At 35.6% G+C, this 21,044-nt stretch overlaps 1 protein-coding gene and 2 pseudogenes across 1 annotated transcript; 2 read left to right on the top strand and 1 right to left on the bottom strand.

The window, feature by feature from the left end:
- The first annotated feature begins 1,835 nt into the window (after positions 1-1,835).
- Positions 1,836-20,997, top strand: LOC126765872 (uncharacterized; annotated as a pseudogene).
- LOC126766355 (small nucleolar RNA U3) lies at positions 13,089-13,283 on the top strand (annotated as a pseudogene).
- LOC126765728 (putative nuclease HARBI1) lies at positions 14,159-15,743 on the bottom strand. The gene is made up of 2 exons (XM_050483465.1): positions 14,867-15,743; positions 14,159-14,803 (listed from the first exon to the last, which is right to left on the bottom strand). Exons 1-2 carry the CDS (start codon positions 15,176-15,178, stop codon positions 14,261-14,263), a joined length of 855 nt encoding a protein of 284 aa, XP_050339422.1. The 5' UTR covers positions 15,179-15,743; the 3' UTR covers positions 14,159-14,260.
- Positions 20,998-21,044: the final 47 nt, after the last annotated feature.

The following is a 21,044-nucleotide window of genomic DNA, read 5'->3' as shown; positions in this document are numbered from 1 at the left end:
CCACGCTCGTTGATTTCGCCGCCGAGTGACATATTCGATCAATTTATAACGTTTTTAAAAATATTCTGAAATAAAATACACTTGCGAAATTTACAATTCCAAAAAACCTGTGCTGTGCGTTATTTCCTTTATAACAAAAAACTAACAAGTGAGTTTCGGAAATAAAGGTGAGTTCACTAGTTAATGAAACAAAGATAATGCATCAGACCAAAGTTTTGCAGTATCGGCTCATATTCCTTGCATGATACAAAGCTTGCATAATTTACAAGAGAAACTTTTGCCATACTTTCCAGACTTGCACTCTGATGCTGACAATGGGCGTAGATTGATTTTAAACCCTTGTTTTGATAAATCAGTGGATCTGACTGATTTCAGCACAAAAATGAAAGAATGTCTTCTAGAATTAGTTACTGATGGCATGCTTAAAATGGAATTTTATTCGCAAAGTGTCGACGTATTTTGGATGAAAAGAATACACGAATATCCAGAGCTGGCAAGGAAAGCTCTTAAATTATTAGTGCCATTCGCCACTTCACACTTATGTGAACTGACATTTTCTTCAATGGTAGACATTAAAATAAATTAATAACATGAGAAGCAAACGGAAGCTCGGTAACTAAATTTAGTTACTTATATCCTGGAACCTTAGCACCTATTATCATCAAAATACATACATAAGTATATCATACACTGCGATTTAATGCATAACAAATTTAATAATATAACAATGTGATAATACTTACATGAATATATTTTAATTAAAGTTTTGAACAATCAAGCACTAATTATTTAAAAGCCAGAACAATTTTACGGAATTATCTTCACTATAATATGAATTTAATTTACACTTCAGTCTAAGTAACACGTGTCAGGTTATCTTAACATCAAAAATTGAAAAAGTGAGACTAATGGAATATTTTATTGCAAATTATTTGTCTATTGATAAGATAGCTTACATCTCAATTTTCAATCGCTTTTTTTTTTATTCCAAATTCTTTGTCTATTATTTGGCAGTGACAATTTTCCGTTAGCTCCAAAAGATTCTAACAGATGGCGCTATGCTAAAAATTTAAATGTATAAGGTACACATAACTTTAATTTATTTTCAATTTTAATATAAAACTATAAATTTAGGTTATTCCCTAGTTTCAGCAATACGTAGTTATTGTGCTACTATATTTGTATTTTTAACATAGCGCCATTTATTGAATTAAATCCAATCAGTAATTATCACCATCTGTTAGAATCTCTTGGAGCTAAGGGACAATTGTGACTGCCAACTAGTAAACAAAGAATTTGAAATAAAGTAATATTGCGATTGAAAATTGAGATGTAAGCTATCCTATCAATAGACAAATAATTTGCAACAAAATATTCTATTATTCTTATTTTTTAAATTTTTGATGTTATTATAACCTGACACGTCTTACTTAGACTGAATTAAGTTCATATTATAGTGAAGATAATACAGTAGAATTACAGTAAAATTATTCTGGTTTTTAAATAATTAGTGCTTGGTTGTTCAAAACTTTAATTAAAGTAGAAGTAACTAAATTTAGTTATCAAGCTTCCGTTTGCTTGTCGTGTTATTGATTTATTTCATTGATAATAGCTATTCGATATAAACAAATTTATTTACTAATTTGCAGATAATTTAAAGGTGATTAATAATGCTATCTCTAAAAGTTAATCTTTATACATAATGTATCAATAAAATAAATCAATAACATGAGAAGCAAACGGAAGCTCGATAACTAAATTTAGTTACTTATATCCTGGAACCTTAGCACCTCTTATGATCAAATTTAATAATATAACAATGTGATAATACTTACATGAATATAAAAGTGAGAATCTTTCAACAAATACTTACAAAATTTTACCCTTGTAATTTTATTCTTTTTACTGATATACGGTTTTTTTCTGGCGAAAACCTTTGAAATTATTCTTCCTTAACACGTTTGGAATGGTCTCGGCACAAACCTCTACTTTTAAATTCTTGTTGACCATATTTTTTAATTCTTTTGCCGTTGTAACTGGTTTTGTTTTTATTTCTCTCAAAATCCAAAGCTCATCATAGTCATTTAGTTTCTTTCCTTGACCAATACGACTTTTATTTTCTTCTTGAAAATTTTTAACATGCAGTTGAATGATAGCATGAAATGTGGATGGGCATCGGTCAACAATTTCCGCGATTTTACGCACGGATTTATCTTATCCATATAATTTTATAATTAAATACCGCGTTTCTAAAGTCGTTTGCTTGTTTCGTTGATTCATTTTGTCTAAATGACTTTCAGCCGACCCTGTCAAGAAACACAGCTACATCACATTTCAATACCCCACATTGGCAGACAAAATCCTCATAAACGAACAACACACCACACTCACCACTCACCTTCCACATCACACCAATACACTCAAATATGACACCACACTACCAACCAGAACACAACAACTTTCACAAAGGGACGGATAACTCCAGCCACTTTCACTTCGCTTTTTGCCTCCTTACGAGTCAAGACTCAAGGCACACGCGCGCACGCTTTTCGTAGCATCCTTTTTTCTTTTCCTTCCACGTCCATCATCGTTCGTTGATTCCGCCGCCGATTGGGGTATACGATCAGTTTGTAATGTTTGAGAGTATTCAGAAATAAAATAGAATACGAAATTTGAAATCCAAAAAAAAAACCCGTGCTGTACGTTATTTCTTTTGTAATAACGAGTGATTTTCGAAAATAAAAGTGATAAAGCCGGTATTATGGAAATTAGATACAAACAAATTAAATGTAACTGCCCAATAAGATAATAATTAGATAATATTTAATGTTTAGACAAAATATACAGATATTGTGAAATAGCTGCCTCAAAATTTTAGTACAAAAATAAAATGCATACACAACAGAATAAGTTTAATAAACTTAAGTAAATATCGAAACGCATAAGAAAATTATTTTATGTAATATAGCAGTGGAGGACAACTGCGCAACTCAGCAGTCGATAGAGAACTAAATATATAACATTTCCAACGGACTTGCTTGCAAAACTAAATATAAATGTGCATAATGTAATAACAATTGATAAATGTATTGATGAAATTAAGGCGGAAAACTTCCTTGCTGTTACTTATAATATTAATATATTAATGTCAAATATATTTGAAAATTATAAAACGCCCATAGGACAGACAAAAGATATAGAAAGTTTTATTGAAGAAAATGATGCCGCAGGTTCTAAACGTAATTTGATACAAGAATATGTCACTACGGCGCTTTATGATACTTTATTTCAAAAACATTTTGAATTAAGTAGTAATAATCAAAAACTGCCAATTCTACCAGATTGCTTTCGGCCCACATTATGCGATTACCAGGCTCGTACAGTTCATTGGCTATTAGAATGGGAAATGGATATCACAATTTTTCCAAATTACTATACCCAATTGCAGGCGCGCGACGGGGAAACGACGGTATATACATAAGCATTTATTAAGTTGGCATATTCAAGAGTCTGAACTAGCAGCAATTAAGATACCAGCTGGTGGCATACTTGCAGATGAAATGGGTTTAGGAAAAACGGTGCCAACATCTCTAGCACTATTAGTATTACATCAACGCCAATTATCAGATGCTACATCATTAGAGAACTTATACAACGATGAGCCGGAGAAAAAACGTAAACGCCGTCTTACAAATTTATTTTGTACTAGCTGACCCCGCATACGTTGTCCTGCGTGAAATTATGTGTTTTGAAATGAAAAGAAAGTTGAATTTACGTTGAAAATATCAATAGCAACCGAAGGTATTTGCAATCGTCGTTTTTCGGGTGGATTATGTAAATTCGTCCTAAGGAATTAGTTGAGAACACGCCTGGATGTCAATCTACTGGTTGGCCTTGCTTTCTGCGTAACTATTTCTTCGTCGATGCATTCCATGTATAATATGAAGGCATTTCCGAATAGAGCAATGTGCTCGCAAACTAATCACTGACGCAAGTTGAGAAAAAACTCGTCAATGTCAATGTTGTTGGAAGTGTTTCCGCTGGCTGTACTGTATTCTCTGGGTTGAAAAACACTCTTTAGCCATTCTCCAAATAAACTGCGAAACGCACAACAGTCAGAAAAGTCGATTTCACCAAACTACAATGCTAAACATTGGCATGAGTTTTGAATGTGGATTAGACAATAGTGGCGAATATGGTACGATCCATATGTTGTCGACTTCGATATTCACTACTCTAAGTTGAATAGATTCACTTATTTTTAACATATTATTGCTGAATAAGCATGCTTTTATTAATTCCCATAATTCTAACGAAATTTACTTATTTACTACTCTAAGTTGAATAGTAAATGTTCTGTCATTGTCGTCCACGACGATTCAAAGAAGAATGTGATATCCATCTTGTTTTAACTCCAGTACATCCAGCGTTTACTGAACCATACTTACATATACAAGCACGTGGATAGTGTCCATCAAACATCGTAGCATGTTGTTTGAAAAGCGCTGTATTATCGTGATGATCGCTTGCTGATTGACAGCGTCCATAATTCCACACATATGTTGGTTTTCATCACTTCGAAAAATCAATCTCTAATTGATCACTTCATTTGAAACACACATAAAGTTTTCACTGAATAATTTTCAATAATTTTCTTTTAAATAGCCGGAATAAAAAAGCAAGCGACCGAAATTGAACGATTCAAATAATTTACAAATCAAAATATTGAAAAACAAAACAAAAAAGAATTGTATGAAAAGTCACTTTTTGGAAATTTCCAATTTTCCGACTTTTCCTTATAAAAAGTATATGGTTTTTTTTTATATCAAACCCTTTCCAGATCCACAGCGAACAACTTCTGATTTCATGAAGATTGGTTCCGCCGTTCTCGAGCGTTAGCGTTACTAACAAACAAACAATCATTTTTACTTACATATGTATGTATGTATGTATATACAAAATAAAACGTTTGTATGGGAAAAAGAAAAGGGCTGTTTTTAGAGGTTTTAAGGCAACTTTCGTAATTTTTTCTAACATAAGAACCTTCTTCTAATAATAACAAATACAACAAAAAAAATCAGCGAAATCGGTTCAGTCATTCACGCGAGTTACATGTACGACTACGTATGTAAAAACACCTGACAAGGCAGTTGATAAATACGACGAACTGTTAAAGCAAATTGCAACATAACACCATTTCCGGCTTTTGCAATTTGCTTAAACAAATAAAGTAACAAAAAATTAATTTAATAAGTAAATTTCGTTAGAATTATGGGAATTAATAAAAGCATGCTTATTCAGCAATAATATGTTAAAAATAAGTGAATATTATTAATAAGCAATTTGTAATTAGAATAAGCTTCATTTTAAGTAAATTTTATCAAATAAAGTAGTCTGTTCTGGATGTCCAACAACGTCACCTTGTTGCAATCTAATTTGATTTTTTGATTTTTTTTAAACCCGTTTACCGCGACTAAACATATAATTGGCGCAGTCGGTAATCCTTAGTAAAAATTTACAAGGATAGTGAAACGTTACTATAACACCCAAACAAATCCTGCGAATCTGTAGCCAACTCAGGAAGTTGACCAGACCCTCCAGGATATAACAAAAATAAAATAAAATAATTTTTCGCAGTGAAAAGGACCTAAAATTAAAGGCGTTAACCTACCGAAAATATTCGAAAAAATTTAAAAAAATAATTTTTCGCAGTGAAAACGACCTTAAGTTAAAGGCGTTAACCCACCGAAAATATCCGAAAAAAAAACAAGTTTTGCAGTGAACACGAAAAGAAAAACAAAAGCGTGGAGTCACCAAAATTAGCCAAGGTAACGAGGAAAACCATCGAAATCAAAACATCGAGGCAACAAATATTCGATAACAACAGAAAAATGGAACAAGAGCAGATTCAAATACCCAACGTAGAGCTCATCGAGCAACTGAGCAGAAGAGAGCAGCAGTTGGAGCAACTTCGACAAGCGTATGTCGATCTCCAACATCGTCAAGCAACCAATGAAAATGACCTACAACGAATTATGAAAAACATTCAACACATACCCACATTCACGGGAAAAGGAGAAGTAACAATAAATTCTTTTATGAGCAGCATCGAATATCTACTGTCAAATATAAGAGATGAGGAAGTCAAAAAGGAAGCCACCAGGGCAATATATTATAGGACGATACAAGGGGAGGCAAAGGACTTTATAATAAATTTACCGCACCCGGACAACTGGACGGAAATCAAGAAAGCGCTGAAGTTAAGATATAAACCTGATCTGGAACCCCATGAAGTATACAGGAGAATATGCAGTATAAAGGCAAACACGGTGAGTGAGTTAGCAATACTTATACAAAATATCAAATACAAAGCTGATGAACTTAGAATATATTATAAAGACGATGTAGGGATAGACATGACCAACGTGGACAGTCTTTTAGTGAACACAATTAAAGAAATGACACAAGGGACAGTATTGGACAAAATATACGAGGAACATGACCTTTATAATATCATAGAGATAAAGACAAAAAGAAGATATGAGGATTCATGTATTAGGCCAGAATTTAAGAAAACCAAACTAGCTTATGGACAATACAACAAAAAATACTATGACAAATATATAGGCAAAGACGATAAACCAGGTCAAGTTAGGCAAAATTATTCACAAAATAAAGGAATTGTTGAAAACAATCCTCAACAATATGGGCAAAAATTCCCAACATATAGAGATAATAATTCTCACCAATATGGCAAAAATTCCCAAAAAATAGAGATAATAATTCTCACCAATATGGGCAGAGATTCCCAACAAATAGAGATAATAATTCTCACCAATATGGGCAAAGGTTCCCAACATATAAAGATAATAACTCAGGTAGAGAGAGGAGAAATATAAACTCAAACCAAGTAAGACTAGATAGAGGAGAGCCTATGGAAGTAGATAGTATAGAACTAGATCAAGAGAGATCTCAAATGGCAGGACACCCTAGCAGCAGGAGCAGCCAAAATCGCTTAAAGACGCCTAGGCAAAGCTATAGAGAACTTGAAGATTATAGATAAACTAATAATGCAGATCAAGAGAGATCTCAAATGGCAGGACACCCTAGCAGCAGGAGCAGCCAAAATCGCTTGCAAACACCTAGGCAAAGCTATAGAGAAAGTGACGACTACAGGGAAATTAATGAATCAATTTTTTTACAAGGAAGCATCGGAGAGCTTTCCACAAATAGTAATAACAATTAAAAATAAAAAATATATTGCGCTTATCGATACGGGAGCGAATATAAGTTTAGTGGATTCTGAATTGAACGAATTTCGAAAAATTCCACTTAAAAATAATATAACAATAAGAAATAAGAAGTGCATACGGAAGCACCAAAAGAATTCAATTTACCTGAAAACGCGAATATAAGATGGAGATCGACATCATTAAAAAATAGGAAATATAATTTCATAATAGGAATTGATTTATTAAATCAATTAAACACGATGATAAATCTAATAGACGGAAAAATTTTCGCTAAATAAAAAATAATCAGAATTTTTAAATAAACCATTCAATTTCAGTAAAATATGTACCCTAGAAACAACAAATGAGAAATTAAAAGAAATGAAATTAGATCATCTAAATGCAGAAGAGTTTAGAGAAATCACGAAATTATTGAAAAAATTCGAAAACCTTTTATTTAAAGAAGGAGAAAAATTAAGAAGCCCTACGGAAATTCAACACGTAATAAAAACTACTACAGAAGAGCAAATAAATTCTAAATTATATAGATATCCTCCCCAATATGAAGAAGAAGTTAGAAAACAAATCAGAGAAATGGAAGAACAAGGAATTATAAGGAAAAGTAATTCTCGATATGCCAGCCCTTTAATAGTAATTCCAAAGAAAATGGATAATTCAGGGAAAAGAAAGTACTGGATAGTAATCGATTATAGGAAGATAAATGAGGTAACTATAGATGATAAATATCCTCTTCCTAACATTGATTTAATTTTAGATAAATTTGGCACGAGCCCAATATTTTACTACACTAGACTTAGCAAAAGGTTATCATCAAATTACAATCAAAGAGGAAGATAGGTGTAAAACAGCGTTCGTAACACCTCATGGCTTGTATGAATTTACGAGAATGTCATTCGGGTTAAAGAATGCACCAGCAACCTTTAAACGACTCATGAACGAAATTTTACGAGACTTTATAAACAAAACATGCGTAGTATACTTAGATGATATACTAATCTTTAGCACAACGTTACAGGAACATATACAATCAATTAGAGATATTTTCAAGGTATTAGAATCAAAAAATTAAAATCAAAGTAATAGAAGAATTATAATTACCAAAAACGGAAAAACAAATTAATAGCTTTTTAGGTGTAACAGGTTATTATAGGAAATTTGTTAAGGACTATGCAAAGGTAGCACAACCAATTACAAAATATCTAAAAAAAGGAGTCCGAATTGATATAAAAGATAGAAGCATTCGAAAAACTTAAACGATTAATAAGCTCGCATCCAATTTTAGGGTATCCAAATTTTGAAAAAGCATTTACATTAACTACAGATGCATCAAATTACGCAATAGGAGCATTTATATCTCAAGAAGGACACCCAATATGTTATGCATCAAGAACCTTAAATAATCATGAACGAAATTATTCAGCAACTGATAAGGAATTTTTAGCAGTTATTTGGAGCGTAAACTATCTCATCGGTTCTTTATTTGAAACGTTAGATTGGTTCATGACATTTACTTTTTGAAGATAATTTCATTTAAATGTTGACCGCGGCTGCAAAACATCAAGGATGGTCCATTCGGAAAGTCCAATGTTGGGCAACTTTTTCGAGCATATCGGCCGGAATAGCCCGAATTTCTTCGGAAATGTTGTCTTCCAAAGCTGGAATAGTTGCTGGCTTATTTCTGTAGACGACCAAAATATAGTTAACTCAGCAGAAGAAAATTTGACGTAGCAGATTGAGTGAAACCCAAAAAAATAGTCTAAAGGCGTTAAATCATGATCTTGGTGGCCAACTTACGGGTCCATTTCTTGAGATGAATTGTTCTCCGAAGTTTTCCCTCAAAATGGCCATAGAATCGCGAGCTGTGTGGCATGTAGCGCCATCTTGTTGAATTACCACATGTCAACCAAGTTCATATTCTTCCATTTTTGGCAACAAAAAGTTTGTTAGCATCGAACGATAGCGATCGCCATTCACCGTAACGTTGCGTCCAACAGCATCTTTGAAAAAATACGGTCCAATGATTCCACCAGCGTACAAACCACACCAAAAAGTGCATTTTTCGGGATGCATGGGCAGTTCTTGAACGGCTTCTGGTTGCTCTTCGCCCCAAATGCGGCAATTTTGCTTATTTACGTAGCCATTCAACCAGAAATGAGCCTCATCGCTGAACAAAATTTGTCGATAAAAAAGCGCGAAACACATTTCGAACCGAACACTGATTTTGGTAATAAAATTCAATGATTTGCAAGCGTTGCTCGTTAGTAAGTCTATTCATGATGAAATGTCAAAGCATACTGAGCATTTTTCTCTTTGACACCATGTCTGAAATCCCACGTGATCTGTCAAATACTAATGCATGAAAATCCTAACCTCAAAAAAATCACCCGATACTTTAGACCATATTTATATGGTAGAAAAATTAAGATCGTAACAGATCATCAACCAATTAAATATTTACATTCAAAATATAGAGGGAAAGACATATCACCAAAACATCAAGGATGGTGGTTAAAATTAGTTTGACATCGAATATATTAAAGGAAAGGAAAACAGAGTAGCAGATTTTCTTAGCAGAATACAAGATAATGAAGATGAGATAAAAGGAAATGAAGATGACCGATGAGATTTTGCAAATTTTATGCGTTTTTTTTTTTAAAAAAGTTATCAAGCTCTTAAAAAATCACCCGATAGAAACAGAAGTGGAAGCTGTTAAGCAAATTTCGTTGTATCACGTTAGAGAAAGTATGCATTCGGGCATACAAGAAACATATAATCAACTTAGACATAAAATTTATTATCCAAAATTAGGAGAGTTAATACAAATAATAATTAATCAATACGAAACATGGCAAGAAGTAAAATATAATAGGAGACCTATTAAACAAAAATTTTTTCATACAGAAACGCCTATGAAGAATAATGAAATAATCCACATAGACACATATGTAATAAGAAGATTCCATTTTTTAACAATTATAGACAAATTTTCCAAATATGGAGTAGCATATCCTTTTACTGATAGAAATCACATTACATTCATCGAACAATTATAAGACTATTTTACCAAAATATGAAAACCAAAGAAAATAGTAGCTGACAATGAATTTAAAGCTACAAGAATTAGGGAATTTTTAAATAATGAAAATATAGAACTCCATTTAACCAAACCCAAGAGTCGTACGGGTAATGCAGACATTGAAAGATTTCATAATACAATTTCTGAAAAATTTAGGATATTATTTAAATTAAATAAAAATGTATCAATTAAGCAGTTAATTCAAAAAGCTATTAGGAATTATAATGATAGATTTCATTCTACAATAAAATTCACACCCTTATCTACTTTATAGTTATGTACCTCGTAACTATAAAGTAGATAAAGAGATAGTAAGAAAAAATTTAGAACAACAAAAAGAAAAGACAATCAACAAACTAAATAGGGACAGGGAAGACTATACAGAACAAAAGAACGGAAGGATTTATAAAAAATTATAAAGCAGTTAGGCACAAGGAACAGCCTAAATATAGAAAACAAAACTTAGAAAAAATCCATACTAGTAATATAAAAAGACCTTTAAAATTTACAGATTTGGATAATGTGGATAGTAATAGTTTTAATGACACAACATTGTAACGGGACAATAGATTTCACAGAAATAAAAAGAACAAATTAAAATTAACTATTATTTCTCATCAGCTATTGAACACTTAAAAAAAAATTGTAAAATATAATATTGATTACAATAAACTAAAATATCTACAACTAGGAACAGTAATTGTTAATAATACATTTCTAGTATTTGGAATAAAAATACCAAAAATTTTTGAAAATGTAAAAATACGAAAAATTATGCCTATACCTAACAGAGAAAATAATGAAATAAATGCAAAAGTAGAAGAAATATTTACCTACAAAAATAAAACATTGATGTTTGAAGAGATTAAAGCATTAGAACAAATGAAAATAAGCAAACACTGTATTTTAAGAAATAATTGTAATCTTGCAAAATGTGAAGAACTCGAAATAATACAATTTAATATGAAAACAGTTCTTATAACAAATGCAAGCACTTTAAAAATTAATAATACATGTAATCAAGAATTACCATTAATAAGTGGAAACTATGTAATAAGGTTTAATAATTGTTCAATTAAAATTAATGATTATTATTTTTCAAATTTTGTTGAAAATATAAAAGAAAATGTTGTAACTTTAAAATATAAAGACAGTCAGAATTTTACGAAAAAAATTACTTTTGACGAAATAGTAGAAGAACATAAATCAAACATTGTTAAATTGAAAATACATACGAAAATATCTCATATTTGCAACATATTAAGCATAATTACAATTATATTAGTAGCTACTGTTATTATCAAAAAACACAAATATATAAAAATAGTACATATTAAATAAAAGAATTTAGGAGAATTCTACTATAAAGGGGGGAGTAGTTACATGTACGACTACGGGAGTGCGTGATGTCTAAATGACTCTCAGCTGACCTCGTCACGAAACACAGCTACATCACATTTCAATACCCCACACTGGCAGACAAAATCATCATAAACGAACAACACACCACACTCACCACGCACCTTCCACATCACCACACATGACACCAATACACTCAAATATGACACCACACTACCAATCAGAACACAACAAGGGCTTATTCGAGCTTGGCAGTACTGCACAATATTGCGCAAACATCATATTCGATGTAAAAATGTGGCAACTCGTGCAAAAGTCAGGCGTTCGAGCGAGTAAAAATTTGACACTTGATGCGCGCCAAATGTCATCATTCTGCATCAAAAATTTTTGTACTGCGCGCAAATATAAAAGTCAAGGAAATATTCTGAATACCAATTCAAAATTGAAGAAAGCATACACATATCTACATATGTATATAGTTGTGGAAGAAGAGAGGTAAGTAAAAGAGGTATTTATTGAATTTAATAATATATAGTATATTAATTATTATATTCACTTGAATATCGAAAAATACATTATCTTGATTTATGTTTTCAGTTAAAAGTTAAATTCACCGGTGAGAAAACTACCAGTAAGGTCCCGACTTGACCTGGAGCCCGAGTTTGCTGGCGGGAAAAGGAAACAGTCCGTCCTATGGGGTAAGGTGCTCGAAAATATGCGTATTATAAATCCGGAAATGTCGCAAACAAAAGCATTTATAGAGAGGACTCGACGCGACAGGTCGAGGTGCCACAACGTGGGAATATTTTAAGGATTTTGACAACATTTTTGGAAATAGGCACTCCATTGAGCCCCCATAAGCAACCTCCAGAGCTCACTGTAATATTTAGTTGAAAGTGGAGTGCGTGAGGAGGAAAGGTGCGGGGAAGAAAGCGATGCAGAAGGTGTCAGTCAAAAAAAACGACCAAAAACTATTGCATATGAGAAATTGGATTTTTGAAGTTATACTTCTTATACGAGTTCGGAAAAGGTTGCGATAGATTCAGGTTGCGCAACCTTGCTCAATATGAATCTACGCAACCTTGTCTGCGAAGATGTTCGAGCAGCAAGCGAAGCGGTGACGCCAATCGTTCGATCGTTTGTTCGTTTCTCTCGGCACAGCTCGGCTTTTCTACCAACAACACAATGTTGCCATGCTTATGCTGTTGTTGTTTTTGTAGAACAATGTTTCAATTTTTGGTTGGTGACATATTCAATTAAAAAAAAAATTCTGTTGGTATTCGAACCTACGTACTCGTCGTAACTTTTCAAGCGCTTACCACCAAGACCACCATTGACACTTGTATTGCGTTGTCCTAATTATGGTTTGGTTATGCATGAAGGAAATATACAATGGATCGCCGATTGTTACCTCTTTCCTTGCTGCTGCTGCGCATTTGTAGTCTTCAATTACATTTTTTGGAAATCGACCCGCGATGACGAGGTATATCGTTTTATCTGACAGCGTGTGGTTTAAGAAGTTCATTTGGCATATTAGAAATGATGTTTCTTCGAAAATCGTTCGCTTACAACGGATAAAACGACTTGTGAGTGGTGATTTTAATGAATTAATTCCTTTTGGTTGAAATGCTCTGCGTTGGCCGTTGAAAAGTTAAGACTATACTTCTCAGGATCATTCATTCCTCTCATTTCTTCAAAGAAATTAATGACCTTTAGAAATATGCATATTTGCATTATTTCGTTGTCATTTCCATATTCGTAGCAATAGAATTTCTATGGCATAAGTAAAGTAATGGCCACCGATTATCACCCCTTGCCGCTGTAGCATCTTCGCCTACAAACATGCGTAAATAGTACATATGTATGTATGCATACGTATGATCGTGAATACATATCGACGCAGACTTTTGCGAGAAGCACCAGAAAGTTGTGCAATTTATGATTTTTAGCTTTTGCCTTCGTCGCGAAAAGACGACTTGTTGGCAAAGGCATGCTCGGTGAGATAATAAATTTATAAAATATGAATTTAAGTTTTCTAGTTTTCTTTCATACAAAATGATATGCATTTTTTTGAATAACACTAGTATCGTCCGCGCGTAGGGACCCCACGCACCTTTTTTTTTTAAAGAAGAAGCGCGGAAAGAGCAGATTCGGCACGAAGAAACTATGAAGATCGAAAAGAAAAATTGCTGGTTGACAAGGAAAGGATTAAAGCAATGTTCGAGTTGCGGCAAGTTTTGGAGGGATTGTGCCAAAAATAAAAAGTGTTCATTTTATAATAAACTTTATGTTTATATTAATTTAATATATGTGACCTGGTCTACGGAAAGGGGCTTAGGTGTCAAAAAATCAAAGGAGAACAATAATTAATTATTATTATAAGAATGAGTTCCTATTTTCAATAAAATAAATATTTATTAATTAATTAATGTTTTATTAAAAAAGAAACAGAAAATGGTTTAGTATTCTAGGGTAGGTGATTTTAATTAAATTAACTGATATAACAAGATTTCAATCAATTAATCATTTATTTGATATGTACATATATGTATACATTATTGAAATAATACTTCTATGAAATAAATAGCATTTTCAAGTTATTTCGTCTGATAATTCCTTCATTGGTGTCATTTATATTTTCAGGTAGTTCAATCATATCGTGATCATTTGAATTTTCTAAATTTTCAGGCATACACGTATGATTGTCTTCAGAATGAACCGGATTGCTTCGCAGTATAAAATTATGTAAAATTGCGCAAGCTAATATCACAGTTGATATGTCTTCTATATTGCGCTTATCAATATGATTCAATATTTTGAACTTAGCCCTGAAAATTCCAAACGTTTGCTCGATAAATACTCGGGTTGAACTCATATAATAGTTGAATTGTTTTTCCTCTCTGGAAAGATGTCCGTTATCTCTAAAAGGAGCAATTAAGTATCTTGAAACAGGATATGCTGAATCGGCTAGAATAATTGCATCTTTCGCAAGTTTTATTTGTCCAGATGTGCTCCCTTTGTAAAGTGGACTATTTTTCCACACATTGGCATCATGACAGCTACCTGGGTAGCCGATGAACACATCTAAAAAACAGAACTTACTGTCGCATATGGCCTAAATAATTGAATATATAGTATAACACTTATTTTAAAACAGATCTATTAGCCAAGTACATACCTGCATAATAACTGAAAAATTTCCTTTACGGTCATAATAACTAATTGCATCTGTTTGAGGAGTGTTAATTTTGAAATGCGTTCCATCTAAGCATCCGACAACAAAAGGAAATGAATTTACCCGGCTTGTTTGAAAGTCTTCCATTATTTTTTTCTGCTGTAAAACTGACGGCCAACATATTTCGTTTTTAAGTTTGCAGATTGTCTTGATTGTTTTGAGGAAAAGTTTGTGGGCAGTTCCTTGCCCAACATTAAATCTATCGGCAAGCTCACGATATGTGACTCTACTATTGCTTAGCTTCAAAAGAGTCATATGCAAGGAATGTTCCAAGGAATATTCTCCGTGTGGTGTTGACGAAAATGGTTCTAACGCATTTTTCAAGTCCTAAGACAAATTAATTTATTTATCAGGTACTTCCACAAAGTAAACAACAATACTTATTGCAAATGTTTCACGAGTCATGCGAAAATGCGTGAAATATGTATCATCATGGTACAATGGAATTATTTTCCAAACCTTTGTCATCTTCGTCACTGTTCTCTTTTTTGAAATTTCAGGGAGGAACCACTTTCTCTTTCTTAAAAAATTTTGCTTTCTATTTTTTCCATACTTGATCAGCAAGTTATTATCACTGCTTTCAAAAGTATCTATCGCTATATTTATTACAAAATTCATGGTTAAACTTTCACATTCGGTCACAATTCGCGCAAAATATTGCAATTATTTTGCTTAAGTATCAGCTGAGCATCTGCAACAGTGTTGCAAATTGAGTATCAGGGCTGCAATATTGTCGCAGTTATGGAGTGCCTCGAATAAGTTCCAACTTTCACAAAAGGGACGGACAGCTCCATCACTTTCACTTCGCTTTTTGCTTCCTTACGAGTCAAGACTCAAGGCAAACGCGCGCATGCTTTTCGCAGCATCTTTTCTTCTTTTCCTTCCACGTCCATCATCGTTCGTTGTAACGTTTGAGAGTATTCAGAAATAAAATAGAATACGAAATTTGAAATCCAAAAAAAAACCGTGCTGTGAATTATTTCTTTTAAATAAAAAGTGAGTTCAGAAATAAAAGAGAATTGCGAAATTTGAAATCCAGAAAACCCTTTCTGTGCGTTATTTCTTTTATAATAACAAGTGATTTTCGAAAATAAAGGTAAGTTCATCAGTTAACAGAACACATTTCAATATTTATCTGCACTTTGAACACTACACTTGCATACTGATTTATCATTTGCCTTGGAATTAACATGAACTTACTCAGCAGAAAAAATAACGGATCCAAAAAACCGTGACTTGACGAGTAATCCTGTAAAGTTTTGTGAGGATCGGAGCACTTTTTTTTAACTGTCAAATACAGTTTATATTTACTATGATGATATTCTATTGTTTTACAACCCAAATTTGTGTTGACACATGTGTTGTGGATATATATGACGATATGAGACATATTTGCTTGATAAGACCCTGCGCAATTTTAGAGGAAATAACCAACCAATGGGAGGTGCTCTTATTCTTCTTGCTGGTGACTGCCGTCAAACTTTGCCGGTTATGCCGGTTATTCCGCGTTCAACTGCCTGAAATCTTCATATCTTTGGAGGAAAGTCGAGAAAATCACACTATCAACGAATATGCGTGTTTATTTACAGCAAGACTCATCTGCTCAAACATTTTCGCAACAACTTTTAGACATTGGGAATTGGGCCAAATTCCAATCGATTCTGCGACAAATGAGATTTCTTTTCCACATGATTTTTGTCAAGTGCAACCAAATATGCAAGCTGTTGTCGACAAAGTATTTTCAAATTTAATAATTAATTACAAAAATTCGAAATGGCATTATGAACGCGCAATTTAAGCTGGAGGATGGAGTTATGTGTAGAAGTTCACGCAAGTGAGGAAAGTTCTCTGATCGCCATTCACTTGGGAGTGGCCAGAAACAATTCTTTTACACATGGCTCAAGCAGCTCACAACTTCCGGTCTTTGACCAAGTATTCTCTGGGCAGCCTACGAACATCCGTTTGAAGACGAGCTAAAGTGTGCGCTGAGTTTGGGACCCGCCACGTAAAAAACACCCCCAATGAAAAGGAACAACAAGCCTCGGATAAGAGACCCCCTTTTGATGACGACCATGGCAAACGAAATAAGGACTACGATATCAGGGCATGCACCTGGAATGCCCCGACCCTTAATTGGGAAGGTGCCGCTGCCCAGCTGGTTGACGTCCTCGCGAAAATAAGGGCTGACATCACCGCCGTCCAAGAAATGCGATGGAAGGGACAAGGACAGAGACGAATAGGTCCTTGTGACATTTACTACAGTGGCCATATAAAGGAGCGCAAGTTTGGTGTTGGATTCGTGGTGGGAGAGAGACTCCGTCGCCGAGTACTATCATTACTGAATCAACATATCGAGTTCTTCAACATATCGCTGATTCGCGTCCACTCCTCGACGGAAGGGATGGACGATGTGACCAAAGATGTCTTCTATGAGCGCTTGGAGCGCGCTTATGACAGCTGCCCCCGCCACGATGTCAAAATCCTGCTTGGCGACTTTAACGCCAGGGTGGGCAAATAAGGTATATTTGGCACTTCGGTCGGTAAATTCAGCCTCCACGACGAAACATCCCCAAATGGGTTGAGGCTGATTGACTTCGCCGGGGCCCGAAATATGGTTATCTGTGGTACTAGATTCCAGCACAAGAAGATACATCAAGATACCTGGCAGTCTCCGGATCGAAAAGCCACCAACCAGATCGATAATGTTGTGATAGACGGAAGACACGTTTCCAGTGTTCTAGACGTGCGTACGCTCCGAGGTCCTAACATCGACTCGGATCACTATCTTGTTGCAGCCAAGATTCCCACCCGCCTCTGTGTCGCAAAAAACGCACGTCAACAAACACAAGTAAGGTTCGACGTCGAGAAGCTGCAATCACTACAGACAGCCGAACGATTTGCTACTCGGCTTGCACTCCTGCTCTCTGAGAGCACTCGTCAACAACTCGGTATAAGGGAACTGTGGGACGGCATTTCAAACTCCTTACGTACAGCTGCAACCGAAACCATTGGTTTTCGGAAAGTGCAAAAGAACAGCTGGTACGACGAGGAGTGCCGTGTCGCAGCGGAGAGAAAACAGACTGCCTACCTCGCAACGTTGCGATCAACAACAACACGTGCGAGATGGGATATATACCGAGAGTTGAAGAGGGAAGCGAGACGCATCCGCAGACAGAAAAAGAAAGAGGCCGAAATGCGTGAGTACGAAGAGCTTGATAAGCTGGCCGACAGGGGTAATGCTCGAAAATTCTGCGAAAAAATGCGGCGGCATACAGAAGGTTTCAAGACCGGAGCATACTCTTGTAGAACCCCAAAGGTGATCTAGTCACCGATGCCCAGAGCATACTTAAATTATGGAGGGAACACTTCTCCAGCCTGCTGAATGGCAGTGAATGCACGACGCCAGGAGAAGATGAACCCGATTCCACAATCGATGACAATGGAGCCGACGTAGCATTACCTGACGATGAAGAAGTTCAAATAGCAATTACCCGCCTGAAGAACAACAAAGCGGCGGGGGCCGATGGATTGCCGGCCGAGCTATTCACACATGGCGGCGAAGAACTGATAGGGAGCATGCATCAGCTTCTTTGTAAAATATGGTCGGACGAAAGCATGCCCAACGATTGGAATTTAAGTGTGCTATGCCCAATCCATAAAAAAGGACACCCCACAATCTGCGCCAACTACCGTGGGATTACCCTCCTCAATATCGCATATAAGTTTCTATAGAGCGTATTGTATGAAAGATTAAAACCCACCGTCAGCAAACTGGTTGGACCTTATCAGTGTGGCCTTAGACCTGGCAAATCAACAACCGACCAGATATTCAGCATGTGCCAAATCTTGGAAAAGACTCGTGAAAAGAGACTCGACACACACCACCTCTTCGTCGATTTCAAAGCTGCTTTCGTTACCACGAAAAGGAGCTGCCTTTATGCCGCGATGTCTGAATTTGGTATCACCGCAAAACTAATACGGCTATGTAAACTGACGTTGAGCAACACGAAAAGCTCCGCTTGAATCGGGAAGGACCTCTCCGAGCCGTTCGATACCAAACGAGGTTTCAGACAAGGCGACTCTTCAACCTGCTTCTAGAGAAAATAGTTGGAGCTGCAGAACTAAATAAAGAAGGTCCATCTTCTATAAGAGTGTACAGCTGCTGGCGGTTGCCGATGACATTGATATTATCGGCGTCAACACCCGCGCCGTTAGTTCTGTTTTCTCCAGGCTGGACAAGGAAGAACAGAAATTGGGCCTGGCAGTGAACGAGGGCAAGACGAAATATCTCCTGTCATCAAACAAACAGACGTCGCACTCGCAACTTGGCTCTCACGTCACTGTTGACAGTCATAACTTTGAAGTTTTAGATAGTTTCGTCTATTTAGGAACCAGTATTAACACCACCAACAATGTCAGCCTAGAAATACAACGCAGGATTGCTCCTGCCAACAGGTGCTACTTCGGACTGAGTAGGCAATTGAAAAGCAAAGTCCGCTCTCGACGAACAAAAACCAAACTCTCAAAGACGCTCATAATTCCCGTCCTGCTATATGATGCAGAGGCTTGTATGATAACAGCAACCGATGAGTCGACGTTACGAGTTTTCGAGAGAAAAGTTCTGCGAAAGATTTATGGTCCTTTGCGCATTGGCCACGGCGTATATCGCATCCGATGGAACGATGAGCTGTACGAGATAAACGACGACATTGACATAGTTCAGCGAATAAATAGACAGCGGCTACAATAGCTAAGCCATGTTGTCCGGATGGGTGAAAACACTCTAGCTCTGAAAGTATGCGACGCAGTACCCGCTGCGGGAAGCAGAGGAAGAGGACGACCTTCACTCCGTTGGAAGGACGAAGTGGAGAAGGACCAGGCTTCGCTTGGAATATCCAATTGGCGTCACGTAGCGAAAAGAAGAAACACTTGGCGCGCTGTTGTTAACTCGGCTATAATCGCGTAAGCGGTGTCTACGCCAATTAAGAAGAAGAATAATTTAAGCACCAAAGAATGATGACGTTAACAAACTCAATGATCAAATTCAATTGAAACTTCGCGAACTCAATTATAAGTCAATCGACATTCTCATCTGGAATGCCGCCACACACACAAGGTCAATCGTTGACTATCGCCGGTTTAAATTAGGAGAATTCGTGTTTTTCATCCGGCCAATTGTATGTGGCTAGCTCCTGAGTTGACACATATAAAAACGTATGTATATGTTTATACTCCAAATGAAAAAACGAAAAATATAGTCTACCCACTCAGCGCTTTCACAGAACCTTTAACGCCACCAGCTGGTTGGAAAGCAATAGTAGATGATTTCGTTATGCATCAGAACGCTACAAATGGTCACGATAAAGCAGAATTGACACTTGTTGATGTTTTGCAACGTTCCATGTGGTGCACATGTAAATCTAAGGTCGATGCAGAACTGTAAATTCCACCAATTTCCAGTGAGAGTAGTTTCCAACATATACTTCGAAAACATTTGGGCAATGCTGATGGCATATTAAAGATATCGCCGATAATAATGAAAATTATTCTACAGCCCTTGTTGAAGATACGTCAATCATGTATCATACCAGTAAACACGGGCAGTGGGCTATACAAAGGGACGTCAAACCTGCCACAGAAACAATTTCTTTAGCCAAAGGACCTTCATGCATATGAAGTGAGTGTTAATCCGAACTGCGCACCATGGCTTCGTTATACAACGGCATGGCAGCAATTTATTTTATAAGAGGAAATTATGAACAATCAATTAAACAAACGACGTGTTGTCCAACTATGAGGAGGATTTCAACGCCTTACAGTGGAAATATCTGTAACCGTGTGCAAATACAATGATAACGATGCGTACGACTTGCAGAAATGCAGAAGACACGCTTAAACAGTTGGAGACGAACCTTGATGTACCACTATTAGAATTTACTAAAATGCTAGCCGAAAAAGTTAGCGAGGTTAACGATGCGTTTGCAATCGCGTTGCTGAATCGGTTTCGCGATGAATTTGCAACCGCTTTTGGTGGCAGCACGAAATTAGAACAACTACAAAGACTACTAGGCTAAAAAGGGGGCTGTGATGTCTAAATGACTCTCAGCCGACCTCGTCACGA

Source organism: Bactrocera neohumeralis, unplaced genomic scaffold (assembly GCF_024586455.1).
Source record: "Bactrocera neohumeralis isolate Rockhampton unplaced genomic scaffold, APGP_CSIRO_Bneo_wtdbg2-racon-allhic-juicebox.fasta_v2 cluster11, whole genome shotgun sequence".
NCBI lineage: Eukaryota > Metazoa > Arthropoda > Insecta > Diptera > Tephritidae > Bactrocera > Bactrocera neohumeralis.
Note: the sequence above shows the minus strand (reverse complement) of the source record. Positions and strands in the feature narration are given on the sequence as shown.